The 23,231-nt window shown below is 42.8% G+C and overlaps 1 protein-coding gene across 2 annotated transcripts in view; it reads left to right on the top strand.

Annotated features, from left to right (window-relative positions):
- The first annotated feature begins 3,084 nt into the window (after positions 1 to 3,084).
- Positions 3,085 to 23,231, top strand: part of LOC129703502 (glypican-5-like) — a 420,578-nt gene continuing 400,431 nt past the window's right edge. For both annotated transcript variants that reach the window (XM_055646030.1, XM_055646029.1), the window contains exon 1: positions 3,085 to 3,584. In XM_055646030.1, the coding sequence (XP_055502005.1) occupies positions 3,428 to 3,584 (157 nt within the window). In that variant the 5' untranslated portion in view covers positions 3,085 to 3,427. The remainder of the gene's footprint in view (positions 3,585 to 23,231) is intronic.

The following is a 23,231-nucleotide window of genomic DNA, read 5'->3' as shown; positions in this document are numbered from 1 at the left end:
ACTTCATTTTACATATTTTCCAACTACAACCCAGAATGAAAGTCCCAGGACTCTGTATAAACGCAAATATAATGTCCTTGATAAACATTACATGCCAGCTAAATCACATGAGATAGAAAGCTAAAGAGATTTGTAGATATAAATATTACACGTTTTGACATTTTTGCATAAGCGCACGCTTACACATTGAGACAGAGAGACAGGCAGTTGAAGGCACGAATAGAAGTAGGAAATGTAAACAATAACTAGATAATTAGATAGAAAAATGGCCAGAAGGAACAGGAGAATTGCATAAAGTTACATTAAATCTACCAGACAGAAACAATTTGATTCGCAAGTGCAACTAGTCGGTGCCAATGTTTATGCTATACATTCAATAGACAATAGACAATTGGTGCAGGAGTAGGCCATTCGGCCCTTCGAGCCAGCACCGTCATTCAATGTGATCATAGCTGATCATCCACAATCAGTACCCCGTTTCTGCCTTCTCTCCATATCCATAAGAGCTCTATCTAACTCTCTCTTGAAAGCATCCAGAGAACCAGTCTCAACTGCCCTCTGAGGCAGAGAATTCCACACACTCACTACTCTCTTTGTGAAAAAGTTTTTCCTCATCTCCGTTCTAAATGGCTTACCACCTATTCTTAAACTATGGCCCCTGGGTCTGGACTCCCCCAACATCGGAACACGTTTCCTGCCTCTAGCGTGTCCAAACCCTTAAGTATCTTCCATGTTTCAATAAAATCCCCTCTCATCCTTCTAAATTCCAGCGTATACAAGCCCAGCCACTCCAATCTATCAACACATGACAGTCCCGCCATCCTGGGAATTAACCTTGTGAACCTTCGCTGCACTCCATCAATAGCAAAGATGCCCTTCCTCAAGTTTGGAGACAAATCGGCACACAATACTCTGGGTGTGGTCTCACTAGGGCCCTGTACAACTGCAGGAGGACCTCTTTGCTCCTATACTCAACTCCTCTTATTATGAAGGCCAACATGCCATTCGCTTTCTTCACTGCCTGCTGTACCTGCATGCTTACTTACAGTGATTGATGAACCGTCCAGATCCCGTTGTATTTCCCCTTTTCCCAATTTGACACCATTTAGATAATAATCTGCCTTCCTGTTTTTGCCACCAAAGTGAATACTCACATTTATCCACATTAAACTGCACCTGCCATGCATCTGCCCACTCACCCAACTTGTCCAAGTCACCCTGCATCCTCACAGCATCCTCCTCACAGTTCACACCGCCACCCAGCTTTGTGTAATCTGCAAATTTGCTAATGTTACTTTGAATCCCTTCATCCCAATCATTAATTTATGTTGTAAATAGCTGCGACCCCAGCACCGAGGTTTGCGGTACCCCATTAGTCACTGCCTGCCATTCTGAAAGGGACCCGTTAATTCCTACCCTTTGTTTCCTATCTGCCAACCAATTTTCTATCCATGTCAGCACCCTACCCCCAATACCATGCGCTCTAATTTTGCCCACTAATCTCCTATGTGGGACCTTATCAAATGCTTTCTGAAAGTCCAGGTACACTACATCCACTGGCTCTCCCTTGTCCATTATTCTGGTTACATCCTCATTATCCTGGTTACATTCACTCTATCAGAAAATCTTTCTATTCCACGCTGCCTCAGATTAATGATTTTCCTTCAATGCATCTATACTGGTCTTCTCATCTACCCCTTGTCATTGTGAATTCTACATTTTCACCACCCCCTGGATAAATGTTTCTCCTACATTCTTCAATGGATATATTAGTAACCATCTTATGTTTATAGCCTCCAGCCTTGGAATTCACACATGGAAAGATTTTCTTTATCTACCCTATCCAATGCTCTCATCATCAAAGAGACTTTGTATTTGGTTTTCTGCCAACCTCTTTGTGAGAGGAAAGATCCCCAGATTTTTCATGATGGGTGCAACTCTCAGTTCTGATACCGTTCATATTTTGTACTCAGCACATTGTTTTTATAATGTGAGGATCAGAATTTTTGAAATGTATTCTAAATCAACATTTCATACAAAATTGAACACACATGATTTTCAAATGTATTGTGTGCAGTTCAGGTGCACAGTGGAGATTCACCAGGATGTTGCCTGGGATGGAGTGTTTCCGTTATGGATAGGCTGCTGAGGAATGACCTAGGATCAATGTACAAAATTACAAGAGGCTTTGACAGAGGTGATAGTGAGCAACAATTCCTCATGGCAGAGGCACTGGGTCCAGAGGGCATAGGTTTCATGTGAGGAGTAGGAATGAGAAATAATTCCCCATGGTACAGGCACTAGGTTCAGAGGTTGTGGGTTTAAGGTGAGGAGTTGGAGGTGCAGAGGGGATCTGAGTAGTGCCAATCTGGAACACCACCTGAACTCCGTCAATGCTTGTTGTGATTTGAGAGACTTACTGAGAAGGTGGTCTCCCATATCACTTAAGAAGCATTGAAGGAGCACTTAAACCATCAAGCATAGCATCTATCCACCAAGTGTTGTTAAATGTATGGGTGCTTGATGTCAGCATGGACATAGTGGACCCATGGGTTTGTTTCTATGTGGAATTACTCTATGACTAATTTTATTTCTATTACAAGTTCTAAGTTTCTGATATGAACCCCAGTGCTGGATTTACTTTTTTAATTGCCTGAACTCCCTACTGCACAGCTTTAAGGTTAGACAGTTAAATATCCCTGGGGACACAAAAAATAGCCGGGCAGGTGGCATTAAAAGAATCAATCAATCAATCAATCAATCAAAAGAGGAATGGACTGCCCTGCCCAATGGATGGATAGACTCAGGGCGGTGATGCAGGTATCTTGTCCACTATAACTCGCCAGTACCGTTAACTCGATGCGTTCTCACCATCATTACTGCACAGACCATTAAACAAAGATAAACAGTTCTGTCGGAAATATCAAAGGGTGAGGGACGGGACGGGACGGACGGCGGCGGGTTTGAAGGGACAAGTGCAGGGCTGCTGAACAATGGGGCGTTTGTTGTGGTGCTTTAAAGGAAGCTTCACCAGTGTGTCAGGACTAAGAATAGCGGGCCAATGGGCTAACCGCTGCAGACGTCCCGATCACCGCACTCCGAGGACACGGCACAGCCGACTGGATCTGAACACCAGTCGCGACTGGCCGGCACGATTCGTTCCCTTTCCTCCTCCCCCCCCTCCCCCTCCCCCGAGGAGGACCAGCGCGATTTGGGAGGAAAAGAGCCAACACAGCCCCGAGATATCCCAGCCCCCCTCCCACCCCCACCCCTTGCCAAGGATGAGGCGCTAAACTTTCAGAAAAGTTCTGCAAAGAGTGGGGAGGAGGGCGGGAGCGGAGCCCGCTTGCCGCTGTCTGGGAGAGGAGGCGAGAGTGGGCAAGCTTGGTGTGAGAGGGGAGGGGGTTGCTCCCGGTGTACCTGCGAGATGGAAGGGAGCTTCAAGTGCGCCGTACCCCTGGTCCTATTCTGCGGTTGGTTTAGCGGAGTGCACCTGAAGAGCCCAAGTTGCCACGAAGTGCGAACTGCATTCCAGCTCCGGCACATAGGACCACTCATGTTGGTGCCCGACACCCCCGGGAGAGGTCAGTTTGTAAAAACAACGTCTCCAAAACCATTGCAACCTATCTCGCATTTGGCATTTGTTTGTTTGTTTGTTTGCTAATTCTAGTTGTAATATCTCCAATTGCACTTCTTTCAATGCCAGCGTTATACCTGTCGCTGTTGTGGATTTGTTATAGTTGGGGCTAATCTTGAAGTGTTTTTTATTTGTTCTTTTTTTGGGTGGGGGTGATTAGTGTGACCGTCGGGGCATTTTGGGGTTAAACTGGACAAAGTGTGACTCCGGCAGGCGAGCGCTCAGGTGGTTGGTGCTAATTGTCACAGCTGCTTAAATAAACGATCTAGGCGAGACCCGGCACTTCAATTTGCCCTAAGGTGTCCTGCATGTCATTTATGAGTGACCCTGTAAGCCACGCATCGTGGACTCTCAGAGGACAGGAGAGGCGGTGAGGAGGGAAGAGTGGTAATGAAGGGACTGAATAAAGTTTCAGGGAGGGAGAGAGAAGTAGATAGAGGTGATTGAATGATCTGCGATCGCCAGTTATTGTTCTGCATGTTTTAATTTTGAATGGTGTAAAATGCAGTGTGTGTTGCAAGTTCACCGACTGTTGCCAGCGTATAACAATGCTGCATACATCCTTATAGGCACTCAAAATCCGTTTATTTACAGCCATCAACTTAAATGCTCCTGACGATTGTCTGTATTATCGATTAATTCATCGTTGTATTGATTGATTAAGATGGTTGGATATTTTCTATATTTCCTATCGGTGCAACTTTGCATGACCAAAAGTGGATGTTGTTGCTCCAGTCTCCCAGGTATAATTGGGAGTGTGGGAATTAAAGGGGAAGGCTTGTACTTTGATGACTGAGGGAATAATTTAAAAAAAGAGCGTGTGTCGTTTGCAAGCTGTGAATCGGCTGTATGTGAGCAATAGAGTGATTCTCTCCCTGCTGGTTCCTCCCGTTCCGCGGCGCGATATTGTGGCTGTAGCAACTTGCCCAATGTGTGGTTATTCTTTACGCAATTCGGCCGCTGGGTGCCTCTCGGATGAACGGGATGCAGCACTTATTGGTGTTTACACATGCCCCAACAGGGGGGGACAGTGAAAATCAATCGTGAAAGGCAAAATCATTGGTCCATTGCCTAAATCTTCCCCTTATCTTGTATCCCATATGCTCTCCCTACCCAACCTTGGGAGCAATTTCAATTATAGTCGCTGGAACCGGGTATCCCAGCACAGACTGAAGCTGGAATCTGAGGTCCCTCTGCTGTGTATGAATGAGTTTCACCCACAATAGTTTCAGACTGCATTAACTCTAGGCAGGAATCCCAAGGTTTTTTTATGGATGTCAATCTTGAACAAGTATTTTTGTAGCATTCTGATATCTCTGTGGAGAGATAAACAAGTTTCCTTCTGGTCTTGCTGCAAACTCACATCCTGCCCATTATGTAACTGGTGACATTTTTGTTCAGCATAATGCCCACTGCACAAAGCTGACCCATGCAGTTGGAAACTTGTCTGGGCTTGACATTTCCTCAAAGCTTTAAAGAAGGTTTCTCTCACCAATCCATTTAAAATGAACCTTTTTCAAACACCAAAAGTGAGTTATATTGTCCCCATTTGTTTCAATGGCTTCTAGAGCTAGACATGAAAACTGTGCCAATACCAGTACTTTGAGAGAATTAGCTTGATATTCACAATACCCCGTACTTATGGCCAATGCAAATTATTGCTGCTATTTTAACAATTACTGTAAATGTTTCCTTTGCTAACCAATCATCCTGCCAATGGAAACAACCTCCCCTTATTTACTCTATCCAAGATTAATTCTGTATTTGAATGAAGATTATGGGGTTATTCTGTTCAAAAGTAGCAAAAGTAGGGCTATTTATTACTACTGGCTTTCCAGACCTAGCTTTTCAGCATATATAAACCTGGACTTATTATGAAACATGATGGGACTACATGGCAACAGGCCCTTTGGCCCATTGTGGCCACACTGGCTATCAAGCACCCATTTGCACACCAACCTATTATGTTCTCCCCACATTCCCATCAGTTCTCCCAGACTCTACCACAAGGGTCAATTTACAGTAACAAACTAACTTCTCCAAACCAACTCAGTCTTGCAATGTGAGAGGAAACTAGAGTACCCGGAGGTAACACCTTTGGTCACAGGGATAAAATGCAAACTGCACACGGGCAGCACCAGAGGTCAGGACTGGACCTGAGTCACTGGAGCTGTGGCAGAGGCTCAACCTGCTGCGCCACAGTGGCACCCACTGCTCTGTGGAGTGTTGAAGTGGAACTGAAGATAGTAGTGTTCCTGCTACAGTTCTTTAATGCTTATTCACTCTGAAGATTGTTATTTGACATTCTTTGGCATATCATCTGTAGACGATGAGGGGGAACATTCCAAGGTCTCATTGCCAGGTTAGTTGGTGGTTTGTAGAAACAAGGAACTGTAGGTGGCTGTGCTGGTTCACAAATAAGGACCCAAAATGCTGGAGTAACTCACTGTGACAGGCCGCAACTCCGGAGAACATGGATAGGTGATCTTTCGGGTTGGGAAGATGCTGCCTGACCCACTGAGTTACTCCTGCACTTTATGTCCTTAGTTGGGGGATTGTTAGTTAAGTACATAAGGAATTGTTGAGCATATAATGCAATGAATGTAAGAAATCAGCAAATAGAAATGTTTTAATATCCTGAGGAAGAGGTGCTGGGGAAAGGTGCAGGATTTATAAAACTGAAAGAACTTGGTGACTTCAGCAGATGAGGAGAAAAGATTATTTGTGTACTATATCTGCACTGTTTGTGAGTGTGCAGAATACAAAGCTTTAGTTACATTGAATCCGGAACTTTTGTAAACACAGTTTCAGCATCCTTCCTGATCACTTTAAAATCCCTGAAAAATAGTAATTGTTGAAAGAGACCCAGCAACCAGTTTGGTGACTACAAGATAGCACAAACAGTAAAGTAATAAAGAGTAGATCATCTATTCTACCAACATTTGATGCGGAAATAATTACTGGCCTGAAATATCGAGCCATGGTGTTTTTTCACATTCGAAAGGAAAATGGACAAGTTTAACAGCTAACAATAGCGAGTCTTGATTTAATGGCCGTACGTATTCTGTTATGACCCAATCTGTAGAAATTAGTTTGGTTTAGTTTGTGATGTTTGTATTTTTACATCGAGTAATATTAACCAAAGGGAAATATGTACCGGTGAAGAGAAGTTTCCAGTTTATCAGGTGTACTTGCATTGTAAAATATTTTCTCTGGCCGAGAATCGTAGGCTGGTTCCTGTATTGTCCCAAATTAACAATCAGCAAAAACCTCCTTGCTTTTCAGTTCACCAAACTGCAAGTGGAACGAAGCCCTCCATGACAGACTCTTCTCCTCCCACATTACATTCACCCCTCCCATGGATGCTCCTAGTTTGTTCATCAGCCTTCAGCCAGCAGTGGGGACACAAAACACTACAGATGCTGGAATCTTGAGCAAAATCAAACTGCTGGAATAACTCAGTGGGTCAGGCAGCATCTGTGGAGGGAAGTGGACAGACAACATTTCAGGTTAGGACCCTTCTTCAAGACTGGAGTAGAAGGGCTAGATGCTGCATGACCTGCTGAATTCCTCCAGATGTTTTGCACCAGGTGATTGGTGTCCAGCGGTAGACCGAAGTGCAGTTGATCTTTCCACCCTTTCAGTAAAAGGATATTAATGTACAATTGTAAATGTAGAATTGGACTGAAATGTGATGCCTATGGTTGCTGAAGAGCTCAGCAGTGTTCAATGAATTAAGATCACCCACCTGACGAAAGGTGAGGCATTGAAAATTGCTGCCAGCCATGGAACTTTATGTTTGCTGAGAGAGTGATTTAGGAATAAAAGAGGTTCATGGCATGTGTTAGTGTGGGTGGTGATGGGATGGAATCGAGAGAATATGGGTTGAGAAGAAGGGTAGCTGAACATCCTTAGAAACTGCATAGAGATCACTCGTCAGCACTCGGGATACGCAGACTCTTCTTCATTAAGAAGAATGATGCAGAAAGATTGCTTTGTTTTTTGAGTCTGTGATTAAGATGCTGGAAAAATCTATACACACCTGTTGGCATTCAAAGAAAAGAATGAACTCCAGGATCTTGGAAAAAGAATGGGCTGTCCATCATCTGTTCCAGTCTTCTGTTGGATCATAGAAACATAGAAATTAGGTGCAGGAGTAGGCCATTCGGCCCTTCGAGCCTGCACCGCCATTCAATATGATCATGGCTGATCATCCAACTCAGTATCCCGTACCTGCCTTCTCTCTATACCCTCTGATCCCCTTGGCCACAAGGGCCACATCTAACTCGCGCTTAAATATAGCCAATTAACTGGCCTCAACTACCCTCTGTGGCAGAGAGTTCCAGAGATTCACCACTCTCTGTGTGAAAATCCTGACCACTTTGTGCCTCACTCTAACTTACCTGTCCTAGATCCAAATCAGAGGTCACCTTAATCCAAGCAGAAGTGGCATCTACTCAATCCTTGCAATGATAGATTTTTGGGGAATTGTGTTTCAGATTTCTACCATCCTGGTGATAAAATAAAAAGTTCTCAACACTTCCTTCTTGTCCTGCATAGAAACAAGCTCTTTGGGCCACCTCACCCCTGCCAACATTTTTTTGCCTATCTGCATAAATCCCATCTGCCAGAAATAGATCCACATCTTTATATGACTTGTCTATTCAAGTGCCTATCTGAATGTCTCATAAACATGGTGTTTGTATCTGATTGCACCATCTTCTCTGGCTGGGTATTACAAATATCAAGCGTGTAAAAGAAAAGCCTTCCTGCCAGATGGCCTTTAAAAACTCTTTCCTCTCATAAACCTATGCCCTCATCAGAAAAAATATTATGAAAACCTACTTATCTGTGCCTCTTTTAGTTTTGTATATCTATATTGGATCACCTCTTAGCCTCTTTTGCACCAGAGAAAGCAAACTCAACCTATCAAATCTCTCCCCATAATTGATGTCCTTCATGCCAGCCAAGTCCTTCATGCCAGTGAATCACCTCTGCACTCACTCCAGTGAAATCGCATCCTTGATGCTTGGAATTGCTGTTTAAGCTCTGAACTGTTAAAATTATTTCAAATAAATGTGCATTTTTGTTTTGTGCTGTTCCATGTTGTGCTCTGCTCTTCAAATTCACAATCTTTCAACTTTGATCCCTTCTGCTACAGAACACGTTTTCCATAAAATATTATAAGCATCATTATTCTGACTTCATAATTTGGAGTTGAAATATTATTTATTTTGTTTCTGTTCACTGAATTGGGATGGGTGGAAATGACATCCATTGCTACCAAATAACCTTTGGAACTTCCTATTGAAGTTGCCTCAAAAAGGCAGCCAGCATCATAAAGGACCCACACGGGAAGCAGTCGGAAAACTGTGACATCCAGGCTCAGGAATAGCATCTTCCCAACAACCTTCAGGCTATTGAACATTACTAACTCCACCTAAACCACTAACTGCCTGTCTTGATTGTATTTGGCACTTTGGGGTTTGTTTTGTTTTGCATTATATTGTGTTTAAAAAAAAATTATTGCACTTATGTTATCCATTGGGTATACCGTGTTCACATACCTATTGTGCTGCTGCAAGTAAGAATTTCATTGTTCTGTTTCAGTACATAACACCAATAAACACATCTGACTCGTGATATTGATGAAGCAATGGCTGTTGTTGGAGTATTCATTAGACTATGAATATGCTTGTGAATCCATCCACCTTTTGCCATAGACGAGTATGAGTATATAGAAATACACAATGAGAAATGTCATGGCAAGATACATTCAGGTAGTGCTTGTTGACATGCGTTTAACCAGGGACCAGAGGAATCTGAAGAAGGCAAGTAGCTTTTTAAAATTATAATTAATGTTTATTCCTATTGAGTTGGATTCATTATAGTGTGAGCTGTCAGTGGGACTGCAGGCCAATATTGTAGATCTCAAAAGTTAGACAAGGCAGGCTGGAGGTGTAGAGAACTCTTTGTGTGTAGTTCAATTTGCTGGCATCATGGGTTCAGGCAGATGGTTCACAGCAAGAAAATGAATCTTCTGCAACAGAACATTTCTGTGACTTTCTCAGTTTGTGTGGAATTTGTGGAAGTCACCATCAAGACGAGCATCGATAGTTCATTCCATTAGAAGGTAGTATAAGGTTTCCTGGTGAACCAGTCACCATAAACTATTATGTGCAGATGCTTCAGACGTTTCGACAGGTCACACATTGAAAAGCATTCTTCACCACCCTATCTACCTCAAGGAGTGAGGTGGGCAGTCACAGAGCAAGGAGGGCCATCAGAAACTCCTGGTGAGCGCCATGGAGCCATCCAAAAGAGGACCCAGCGGTGTGGGTGGGGGGAGGTTGTGCCAAGAGAACAATGAGGGACCTGGCGTGGAGTGGTTGCCGAGAACAAAGATGCATCCACACAGGTAACGGTGAGAACGTATAAAATCTGTTCAGACAGACAGCACGCGTAGTCGGGATTGAACCTGGGTCTCTGGCGCTGTAATAGGCAGCAACTCTAATGCTGCGCCACCATGCCACCCCTGACTGTTCAGGAAGTTCACATGTATATATGTAAATATATGTATATATTTATATTATGGTATATGGACACTTATCTGTGTTGTAGTAAATGCCTACTATGTTCTGTGTGCTGAAGCAAAGCAAGAATTTCAATGTCCTATACAGGGACACATGACAATAAACACACTTGAACTTGAACTTGAAATCAATGTAACAGCATGGACAAGAAACAATTACAGGAGAATGTCGGGGCCAAGTTTAGTTGAGTAAAAAAAAGAAGCTGCATGAAGATCTTCGGGAGGATGAAAACCAGAAAATAGAATAAGTAGACATGAGGCTCGTGCATCTTAGTTTGGCGAAGTGTGTATTAATGGCATAGAAATAACCTGACAGAGCAAAGGCACTGAAGCTACCTTCATTAAAAAAAAAAAAATGAGATATCAAAATGCACGAATACAAAACTCTCTGAACAGGCGAGATAAAACTGCAGACCTTCTCCATAATTTATTTTTGAGATGTCTGCTTCACCAGAAAGACCAGCATTTATCACCCACCCCTAATTGCCCTTGAATTGACTGATTAGGTAATTTCAGATGAGCTTCAGCAATCAAACACATAACTGTGGATGCAGTGTCACTTTGAGGCCGGACTGAATAAGGCTGACAGATTTTGTTCCCTCAATGATATATGTGTTTAACTTTAAGGTACAGCAGGCAGTGAAGAAAGCGAATGGCATGTTGGCCTTCATAACAAGAGGAGTTGAGGATAGGATCAAAGAGGTCCTCCTGCACTTGTACAGGGCCCTAGTGAGACCACACCTGGAGTATTGTGTGCAGTTTTGGTCTCCTAATTTGAGGAAGGACATTCTTGCTATTGAGGGAGTGCAGCATGGGTTTACAAGGTTAATTCCCGGGATGGTGGGACTGTCATATGCTGAGAGAATGGAGCGGCTGGGCTTGTATACTCTGGAGTTTAGAAGGATGAGAGGAGATCTTATTGAAACATATAAGATTATTAAGGGTTTGGACATGCTAGAGGCAGGAAACATTTTCCCAATGTTGGGGGGGTCCAGAACCAGGGGCCACAGTTTAATAATAAGGGGTAAGCCATTTAGAACGGAGACGGGGAAACACTTTTTCACGCAGAGAGTTGTGAGTCTGTGGAATTCTCTGCCTCAGAGAGCGATGGAGGCCGGTTCGCTGGATATTTTCAATAGAGAGCTAGAAAGGGCTCTTAAAAATAGCGGAGTCAGGGTATATGGGGAGAAGGCAGGAACAGGGTACTGATTGGGGATGATCAGTCATGATCACATTGAATGGCGGTGCTGGCTCGAAGGGCCGAATGGCCTACTCCTGCACCTATTGTCTATTGTCTATTTTATTACTTAACTCGCCATGACTGATGCCAGCTTTTCAGTCCAGATTTACCTGATCAACAAAAAATTAAATTTCTCAACAGCTGTGGTGAGCACCTGATTACTGGTTCCGATTTTTGCATTAGCAATCCAAGAATATATGCACATTTCAGCATTTAGATGTTTAAGATGATGGAATAAAGTTAAAATGATGCATTTGTGCACAATGTAGCTTGTGCCACAGAACACCCCATGAAACCTTGAAACCTCTCTTTGTAAAAATAGTGGTTAAAATCAGAGAGTACCACACAAACTAAAAATAACGATTTCACACTTAATTAACTACAATGCTGAGTATGTATTTAAAATGTTGAATGCTGAGTTTAATTAACCTTTTAAAGATTATGAAGGGATTTTCAGAATGAATGGGTAAAAACTATATGTCCTCGGTATGAGGTTAGCAATAAAGTCATTTATTGATTTTTAAATATGGAACTCGGGAAGGAGTGGGGTTAGGTCACATTTCCTTACTTTGATTGTTATTAGAGCATGGACATGTACATTTATGTATGGAGTATGAACAGGAGTTGGCCATTTGGCTCCTTGATCCTGCTCCTTCAGTTAATCACTAATGGCTCTAGAGAGGCACAGTGGCACAGCTGTGGAGCTGTTGCCTTACAGCTCCAGAGACTCGGATTCGATCCTGACTATGGGTGTTGTCTGTATAAAGTTAGCAGTTTCTCCCTGTGATGCGTGACTTTTCCCCTTGCTCTCCCGTTTCCTCCCACATTCCAAACACGTGTGGGTTTGTAGATGAATTGACTTCTGTAAGTTGGCCCTGGAGTGTGGGATAGAATTAGTGTACCGGGTGATTGTTGGTTGGCCTGGACTTGGTGGGCCAAAGGGCCTGTTTCCATGCTGCATCACTAAAACTAAGCAGATCTGATAGCAACTTAAGTTCTGCATTTCTGCCCACCCCATGCAACATTCCACTGCCATGCTTATCCACTTCTGCCTTAATAATGTGCAACACTCTACTTCCACTGTCCATCTTTTAATTGTTCTGGATTCTCCCATGAAATGTCCTTTCCACATCTATTCTGTCAAACTTCCCTTGATCTTACATATTTCAGTCATATTTCTTTGCATTCTTATAAACTCCAGTGAATACAAGCCCAGCCTGAACAACCTTTTCTCACAAAACCTGTCCAGCCAAGGTATCAGTCAGTAAATGTTCTCTGAACAGCTTCCGTCACATTAACTGCATCTGCCAGATTAGTGCCCGCTCAATGAACTTCTATATTTCCTCATCACAACCTATTTCCTACCTACTTTAGAAATATATTTGAAATAAATACAGGGTGATGGTGTCTGGCACTGAGATTAATTTTGGTTTGCTGTGATTGGCAACAGTAATGTGGATTGAAGGCTTTGAGGCAACTGAGCATTATGTTTCAATTTCCCTTCCTAGTAGAAAGTGGTGAATGTTGGGAACAGACTTTGAGACAAAGGACGTTCAACGTTTTGTTGATGTCTCAGCAACTCTCTGTTCCCTCTAAATTGAGCTGAATTGACAAGGGTTGAGATTGGAGTATAAAGATACACACTAAGATAATTCAGCAGTTGTACTCCTGAGTGAGAGGTTGGCAAGAAAGTAATGGTGGCTACATGCCAGCTTCAGAATGAAAGGCCAGTTTTTCGAATGGGCACCACATTCATTGAACCAACCTGTGATTGCAGTAAAGCGATGCAAATGTACTCTTTCATAGCGTGAGTTGCCAACCCACCCATTCTAAACTGGCCATCGCTTTGTTCGATGGACCCTGTTACTCCAGGAGTGATCTGAACTCGCAGTGTCCCCAAAACTAAATTAGAATCAATGGAAATGTTTCTAGTAGACCCTCCAGCAGGTCATTTAATGATAAAAAATGTTGTAGAATGTCAATGTCTAGACTGGTACCAACACTGGGTGCCTTATCAGCTGTTGAAAAATGATGTACCACACCCATGAGTAAACTATGGCTACGCAAAAAAGCTGGAGAAACTCAGCGGGTGCAGCAGCATCTATGGAGCGAAGGAAATAGGCAACGTTTTGGGTTCTTAAACACTGAGTAAACTATGGCTTTTGGATTATTTTAATCTTCCAATTTTTATAATAAAACATTTCTGCTGATTTGTATCCAGCATCCACAAATAATAGGGATTATGAGGTTTGATGGTACTGGGAGTTTGAGTAAAAGCTTAGTGCTGGAGCCTCTCTGTTTGGAAGAGAGAAGTTTTATTGTACAACCTGCTTATTTGCCTTATGAGCTACTGGTCTTCATGTCAGGAAAAACCATGGCAGTCTGCCACAAATGAATCAAAATTGTTTGACTGCCAAACACCCCCTTTACAAGTAATGGGAATTCCTGCTGCTAACAGGAATAAGATAAATGGGGTCTTAAGACTGAATCAGCAACTTAGCACAGTAGTACTTTGGCTTCTTGTGCTTTCAGCCCATGCTTTCAGCTTTTACTGCTTTTTAAGAGGCTATTTAAGAGGTAATTTGCTCATTGCCATTGAGATGCTCACTAAGCCTTATCCCTCTCCTATGCTATCTGCTCCACCCTATAATCCTCTGAATGTTCCTGTCCAGTCATGCAGATTCCTAGTTCCCTTGGCCCACCTTTAGTGCCCATGTTCTGCAGTTTTTTCTGCACCACAGCCTCTCTTTTGGTTTAACCTTAGAACGGACTTCCTTGACAACAGTTTTGGTCACCTGTTCTAATGTCCCTTCAGGCTCAATTTGATGGTGTTCATGACGCCAAAAGCAAAGATCAGAGAGCGGAGCGAGATAGCCCACTCGTCGATCAAGCCGTAGTAGGTCATGGGTAATCCTCAGCGCCATTTCCGTAACTGGCTTCCGTCTCCGCTCCAATCTATGATCTTTGAAGTGGACTATCTCGCTCCGCTGTATGATCTTTGGTTTATACCGAAGGTAGACACAAAAAGCTGGAGTAACTCAGCAGTTCAGGTCCAGGCTGCATCTCTGGAGAGAAGAATGGGTGACGTTTCGGGTCGAGACCCTTCTCACCCAGGTGTTAGATAAAGTTAATTCTTTTTCTTTTGATTACCTATAATTGTGCCGTGCTCTAAAACTGCAGATGCTAGCTTCAGCTTCTAGCTCAATATGTATGAAATTGTTGCAATGCAGAACATAGTTCTGAATCGCTTAAGACCGATGCATTTAATTTGCCCAAGTGCGAGCTGCACGCAGAACTGTCGCGGTTCCTAATGGATCATATTGGGAGTCTAAAATCAAATTATAATCCGATATTTCTTGATGCAGTTTCTCGATTGTGAATTAGGAATTTATGCACTCAGGACATTTTTCCTCGATTTTTGTTTTCAAATGGTTTACATCGTTAACTAATCACAACTGAAGTAAACTTTTTTTAAAACACGCTGTTCCTGCAATTTATCATTTACACGTTTTTTATAAAATAGATATGAATACCAATTAGCAGAATATAGGGTCCCAGCTGTGACCATGTGCAACTATTTATTTTACAGCAAAGAAATATTTAGATATTAAAATGCAGGCATTTTAAGCGTCGGTGCCTCAACATTACGTGTTCCATTTCTCTACAAATCTCCAAAATGTTACCCATAATAAAAAAAAATATTTAGAATTCCGTGTAAATGTCTATCATTTTTATTTATTCGATCCAAAATGAAATTGCGAAATGTTTATAAAATGCTAATCATTACAAGCTTTTTTGGTTGTTTGTGGCAAGAATCTTCATGTTGTGTTGTCATTTGCTTTTACGCGCATTGAAACGAGTAAAGAAAATAACTCTACTGGGCTAAGTGCAGCGAGATTTGGAATCACTGTATTTTTCACCCATTCAAACGCACCCCCAAAGCATTGTGTGCGCCGATTTTAGAAACTGTCATACAAGTAATGAAAAGAGTAGAATGAAGCGTGTATTTACTGGTGATTAATACGCTCCGGGATCGGTTTCAATGCGGAATGAAGTACATAAACTGGAGCCAGGTGCATTAATCATCCTTGAACACAAATATCAGCTCCCCTCTATGATCTTTGCTTGAACACTCGCTGTTGTATTTCGATCGTCAATTGTACCCTCGACTGGACAGACTGATGTGTGTATAGGATGGAACTGCAGATGCTGGTTTAAATCGAAGATAGACACAAAATGCTGGAGTAACTCAACGGGACAGGCAGGATCTTTGGCTAGAAGGATTGGGTGATGTTTCGGGTCGAGACCCTTCTTCAGGCTGAAAGTCACGGGAAAGGGACTTTCAGTCTGAAGAAGGGTTTAGACCCGAAACATCGCCCATTCCTTCTCTTCTCTCCCGAGATGTCGCTTTATGATCTTTGCTGATCACACATTCCATGGAAGTCGGGTCGGGTTTGCTAAAATGGCGGACGTCCCGCCCCGTTCCGTACTACATGTTAGTCCATTGGATTTTGCAGGAGTGGACCATCTTGCTCCACTCTGTGGTCTTTGGACAAAAGTAGCACCATGATATGTCTTATTAAATTAAAGAGCTTTGCAAAGGTAATACACAGATTAACTTTGTATTCTGATTTATTGCAGCTCTTTCATTCAGGTTGTTTGTTAATTTGGCCAATTATTTTAGAGTCATTGATAAATGTAGCACAGAAACAAGCCAGGGCTTCAGCGCACCAATCTCTGTTGACCCTCAACCACGCATTTACAACAGATTGCATGTCAATCCCATTTTAATTATTCTCCCCACATTCTCATCAATTTTCCCCCAGATTATACCACTCACAAGGAACAATTTAGAGTGGCCAATTAACCTATCAGCCCAGATATGGGACAAAACCAAGGTAACACATGTGGTTAAAAGAGAACATGGAAACTCCACGCAGACAGCACCAGAGGTCAGGATTGAATTCGGATCACTGGTGCTCTGAGGCAGGGGGCATTACCATTGCACCACTGTGCTGTCCATTTTCCCGAGCTCCCATGGTTAATTTAAAGTCGTGTTTCCTACTCACTGTTCTGGTCTGAGTGACTTTGTGTAAGAGATGGGACATCACACTGAACTGCACCATGCAATTTGCTGAACATTTTGTCCATTGATCATGTTTGGCCATAGAAGCCCAGTAGTTTTCTTTTATCAACTATATCAAGACTTGGATTCAAAAGTCAGTCTATTTTAAACATGGGAGACTGGGTCAAATCAGAAGAACACGACCATCCTTAACTATTCTGAGATTAACCAGCAAGCTCTGGCGGACTGCTCTATTTTTTTCCCCTTGCAGTTATCTTGCAAAGGCAGCCTTTGGCTTGTAAGTAGTTTGATATGCGTTGAAGGGATATATTGTGAGCCAGCATTTAATTGCCCATCCTTCGCTGTCTTGTAAAAGGTGCTGCTTGCTTCCTTGTACCGCTGCATCAGTGCTGGTCTTGGCCCATTCTTAGGGCGAGGTTAATCGGTGCTCCCCATTTTAATTCCCTTTCTGCAAATCTGCAACGGAGTTAGATACTTCCTGTCAGCTAATCTTACATCTATCTGCCAGTGGCTGGTATTGATGCATGACGACAAAGGTAACAAAGATTTTCGATAACATTTTTGTTGTAAGGTATTTAAGATGAGGATTGAAATAACATGAAAAGCAACTAATAGCAAATTTTTCACACTGCTCTAATCAACTAAAATATTTATCCGTATGTGGAGAGAGATAATTGTTCATTATAACTGTGGTATTGTTAAGATTAGTATTAAATGCATTGACAGTAACAGATTGTAGATCTGTTCATCAATACTGAGATAAATTTGCAATGCCGCATTTCTGAAATGTTTGTGCTCAATCTTACAGTTAAACAGCTCATCAATGAATAGGAATTGACATCCTTTCTAACTCGGTATAGAAAGTGAGCCTGTTTACAGAAGAACATGAACGCTTGTAAGGTGACATTGCAGCAGTATAGATTTGTTAAACTGAGCTAGACAGATAAGCTTTATTGCAGACTAAAGGTGTCTACTAAGTTGCAATACATTTGTAATTTGGTGAAAAGCGACCCACATTGCTATGCCTCACTATGCCATGTCAAACACTGAAGTCATGATGAGGGTTACACAAGAACATAGGAGCGGGGGTAGATCTCCTGGGCTCTCAAGCCTGCTCTAGCAATCAATATGATCATGGCTGATCTGCCCCAAGCCTTAACTCCTCCTCCATGGCAGATCCTCATAACCCTTAATCCTCTGACCTTTCAAAAATTATCCACCTCTACCTTAAATACTTCTAATGAATAATCTTCCACACTCTCTGGTGTGGGGAATTCCACACATTCATCACTCTCTGTGAGGAGTTTCTACGTATTTATGTTTTGAATGACTGGCCCCTTGGTTTGAAACTGTCCCCTCGTTAAAGTCTCTTCCGCTAAGCAGTAAGTGGATAACCCCCCCATCATTTTGAATGTGACCTGTTGCTGGGACTCCTCTGATAGCTTAATACATTTCAGAAAAATAATAATAGAAGGAATTGCAGATGTGTTTAATAGGGCTGGAAAATCGAAGGTAGATAAAAATTCTGGTTTAATAGGGAACTGCAGATGCTGGATAATCGAAGGTAGATAAAAATTCTGGAGAAACTCAGCGGGTGAGGCAGCATCTGTAGAGCAAAGGAAATAGGCAATGTTTTGGGTCAAGACCCTTCAGACTGGAGAAGAGTGGGAAGATAATCAGAGTTTCTTGGGAAGAACTATATATTAACGAGAGGCAATGATGGACAAATGCCATCTCTGATGGTTTCCTACCTCCATCCTTTCCTGCAATTAGATAGTCACCATCTGCACAAAGGATGATTTAGACAATGCCAGCATGAAGAATAAAGATTCACTAACTTATTTCCAATCTAGTTGGATCTCAGACAGTGTAATAAGATATGTTTGCCCATTACCAACTTGTGTTTTGCCTTTCATCATGTCTTTGTTTCTTGTTTAATCCCCTATATTATATTGCATCTGTAGTGTACTTGCATTTCATTCATTATGTTCTAGTTTCAAATCCCACCCCAGGGTTTTGATTATAGAATCCCCAAAGCCAGCTCGAGCAGGGCACAGAAGCACAGCAGATAGAGCAGCAGCCTCACAATGCTAGTGAAGCCAGGTTCAATCTTGACCTCCGGTGCCCTCTTTCGGGCGGCACAGTAGCGCAACGGTAGAGATGTTGCCTTGCAATGTCAGAGACTCGGGTTCGTTACCCTGACTATGGGTGTAGTCAGTACACCGTTTTGTACCTTCTCCCTGTGACCATGTGGGTTTTCTCCAGGTGCTCAGGTTTCCTCCCACACTTCAAAAATGTACAAGTTTGTAGGTCAATTGGCCTCAGAAAGTTGTAAAATTGTCCCTACTGTGTGTAGGTTAGTGTACGAGGTGATTGCAGGTTGGCACGGACAGAGTGGACCGAAGGGCCTATTTCCACACTGTATATCTAAAGTCTAAATCCAAGGTGATACAGAACTGAGAGAACATCCCATGCCACAGCGGTGGGCCAGTGGAAACCAATTTCCAAACTTGTCAACATAAAGCTGATCTCACTTGCAATATCCTTAGCATAGGAACTTCTTGCAGAAGGTGATGAATCTCTGGAATTCACTATCCCGGAGTATTGTGACACATGGCACACTTTTATTTATCTGGAGGTATTTACAGAGGAGGTAGATGTTTTTTGAAAGATCAGGGGGTTGAGGGTTATATGAAACTGGCACAGAAGAGGACATAAAAACTGATCGGCCATGATTGTATTGAATCACAGGGCAGGCTGAGGGGCCAATTGGCTTACTGCTACTCATATTTTCTTGTCTTAAGAGCATTTCCATGGTATCATAGAGTCAGACAGCATGAAAACAGAACCTTCGGCCCAACTAGCTCATACTGTCCAACATGCTCCACTAGTTCCACCTGTCTGCGTTTGGTCCATTTCCCTCTAAACCTATCCAATCCATGTACCTGTCCAAATATTTCTTAAATGTGGTGTTCTCGTCCAGCAGTTTGTTCTCAACACCTACCGCCCTTTGTGTAGAAAGAAAGTATTGGTCAATATTTCCTATCTACCAATATCCCTAAATAATATTGTTGCCTGTCATGCAGTTGGTGAGACCTTGGCTCAGGCTGCATATCCACCCAACCTCCTGATCCCTGGTGTTCCACTCTCTGACCCTGGTCACACAGTCAGTGCACTGTCTAGACCCAGCTCTGCTTGCACTCAGGCTTGCAATCCAAACTGACGAGAGAGCCAGGGGCCAGAGCACCAGGATGTCCAAACAATCAGATGCTGCTTTTCACAATTTTGCTGTACTGCGGAAATTGGCAACCAGTGGGTTTACTTATGTGAAGTAATGGAGTACTTGTGGTTTTGTTATTCCTTACACATGCAGTCAGATCTGTCAGTCAGATCTAATAGCTGTCAATATGATGAGAATTTTGCCCTGATTTTCGTCTTGAACTTTCATTATGGCTGTCACCACTTCTTCATTCTATTCTTACACTGGAGGGCATAGCTTTAAGGTCAACCGGAAAGTTAAAGGAGTTATGTGGGGCAAGCGTTCTCACAGTGGTGGGTGCCTGGGACACATTGCCAAGGGTGGTGGTGGAAACGGGTACAATAGTAGCACTTGAGAGGCTTTTGGACCGGCACATATATATGTAGGAAATGGAAGATATGAATCACATGCAGGCAGAAGAGATTAACCTAACGTGACATCATGTTCAGCACAAACATAGTGGGCTGAAGAGACTGTTCTTATACTGCAATGTTCCATGTTCCAAAAGGAACCCAAAGTCCCTCTATCCTATTACAGATGCCATTCTGTGCCAACTCTGATTCAATGCCAGTACTCTCACATCTGTTGGTAGTAAACGTGTTCAGGTACTTGAGCAGCACGCAGTGGCACAGCCAGTAGAGCTGCTGCCTCACAATGCCAGAGACCCTGGTTCAATCCTGACCTCAGGTACTGTCTTTGTGGAATTTATACATTCTCCTTGCGACTTCATTAGTTTTCTTTGGGTGCTTTCGGACAGCTATTAAAAGCAGGACCAACACACCCAACTGCATGTGTGAGGTATAACAAAACCAACAAGTACTCCATTACATAAGTAAATTCCGTTATTTTACATAAGTAATTGCCATTCACCGCAGTACAGCAAAATTCTGATTACCAGAATGGAACTATATAGAGTTTGTACGTTCCCCGTGACCTGCATGGGTTTTCTCCAGGTGCTCCAGTTTCCTTCCACACTCCAAAGACATACAGGTTTGTAGGTTAATTGGCTTTGGTAATATTGTAAATCATCCCTAGTGTGTGTACAATGGTGTTAGTGTGCGGGGATTGCTGTTTGGCATGGACTCGGTGGGCCAAAGGGCCTGTTTGTGCGCTGTATCTCTAAACTAAACTAAACCAAACTAAATGAAACTGAACAGCATCTGGTTTCCTCCCATGTCTCAAAACATGGCAGCTTGGTAGATAAATTAGTCCTTGTCAATTGCCCCATGTGCGTAGGTGAGTGGTGCGATGTTGGAGACGGGTGTGGAAGTTGGTGAGCATGAGAATAAAATGGGGGTAATGTCAGTGGTCAGCATGTACTCGGCGAGCCGAAGAGCCTGCTTCTGTTCTGTATGACTGTATGAATCTAATACCCTGAAGGGCTGCACCAGAAATTAGAGTTGCTGCCTCAGCGCCAGAGACCCGGGTTCAACCCTGGTGCTTTCTGTGCAGAGTCTACACTTTCTCCTACATTCCAAAGATGGACAGTTTTGTAGTTTAATTGGCTGCAGTAAATCGCCTCTAGTATATAGGGAGCAGTTGTGAAAGTGGGATAACATAGAATTTGTGTGAATGGGTGATTGATGGCTGTCATAGATTTGATGGGCTGAAGGGTCTGTAACAATGCTGCATCTCTAAGATGAACTTAGTAATCATCATGCCAGATGTTATATTGAGACCCTTGTCATTTGGAAAGAAAGCAGGTTGTTTGTTTGTGGCATGCCAGCCAAAAAAGGTTTAGTTTGTAGGACAATATTGGAGGTTATATCTTTCTGCATTCCCCACATTATAAAAGCAACTACACAATTTACATACCCTAAAGCTCTTTAGAGAGGAGTATCTCCACCCTGGGAAGCTCTCTTTTTCCATGTCTTGAAACAACAATTATTTTGCACTCAAAGGCATAGTGCTGGAGTAACTCAATGGGCCACGCAGTATCTATAGAGAACATGGATAGGGTCAAGCCACATCTTCGGACAGAGTATCCCAACCATTGGGTGGCACGGTGTCATAACGGTAGAGTTGCTGCCTTACAGCGCTTGCGGCACCAGAGACCCGGGTTTGATCATGACCATGGGTGCTGTCTGTTCGGGGTTTGTACATTCTCGCCGTAACCGCGTGGGTTTTCTCCGAGATCTTCGGGTTACTCCCACATTCCAAATCGGCTTGGTATAAGTATAAAATTGTCCTTGGTGTGTGTAGGATAGTGTTAATGTGTGGAGGTCGTTGGTTGGTGCAGACTCGGTGGGCCGAAGGGCCTGTTTCCGCACTGTACCTCTAAACTAAACATTAAGAAACCTTACTGTATCCAGAGACGCTGCTTGACCCTCTGAGTTATCCCAGCGCTTTGTCTCTTTAATTAAAATCAGCATTTGCATTTCCTTGTGTCTACACTATTTTGCACTTGCTGTAATTACATGTAAATATTCATAATTATGTAGCTTAGAATGTAAAAAGATTGTATCAAGTCTGCGCTGGGGATTAGAAGGGACACAGCACTGGTGTTGTGCAAGGACCGTTTGACAGCAATGCTTTGTTATACACCAGACAAGAGGCTTGAATGTCATGGGTGAAAATAATAGACTTTGTGTTTGACGGAATCACAAAGGGTTCACTGTTGTTAATTTGGCTATTACGGGGAGGTGAAGAGAGTTAATGATTCAGGTTGTTGATCTTTCATCTCAATTGTTCGGTAAATATGAATCATGGGCTCTGTTTCTCTCTTCACAGATGCTGCCTGACCTCCTGAGTTTCCAGCATTTTCTCTTTATATTTTAGTTTTTGATGGGAATTTAAAGTAATTTTTATTTAGATTAAGTGCTATACCAGGCAAATAAATCACTACTTCTTTTGCTGTGTAGGAAGGAACTGCAATGCTGGTTTAAACCAAAGATGGACACAAAATGCTAGAATAACTCAGCAGGCCAGGCAGCATCTCTGGAGAGAAGGAATGGGTGATGTTTCGTGGTCGAGACCCTTCTTCAGGCCCTTCTTCTTTTGGGTGTTTAGACTGCAATTTTATGCCTTGTGAACGCAGAGTCCTGGACATTACAGTATGGAATATAGGCTCTTTGGCTCACTGATTCTGCACCAATCATTAACCATTTTTGCACTAATCCTTCTGGAACATTCTTTTCTCTCCACATTCCCTCAGTTCAACTAGATTTTATCACTCTCTTTTACACTAAAGGGGCTGTCCCACTTGGGGACCTAATTGGCGAGTTTAGAAGAGTTTGAAAAAATGACATGTTGAAGACCTCCTTCGACTATGTAGAAGACAAGCTACGACTAGCTACGGGAAAATTGGACACCGAATAGTGTAGAGTGAAGACGACCTCCTTCGACCTCCTTCGACCTCCCTTCGACTGATGAAGACTACCTACGACAACCTCGCCAACCTTTGACTACCTTCGACTA

This window comes from Leucoraja erinacea, chromosome 14, assembly GCF_028641065.1.
Source record: "Leucoraja erinacea ecotype New England chromosome 14, Leri_hhj_1, whole genome shotgun sequence".
NCBI classification, from domain to species: Eukaryota; Metazoa; Chordata; class Chondrichthyes; order Rajiformes; family Rajidae; genus Leucoraja; species Leucoraja erinaceus.
Note: the sequence above shows the minus strand (reverse complement) of the source record. Positions and strands in the feature narration are given on the sequence as shown.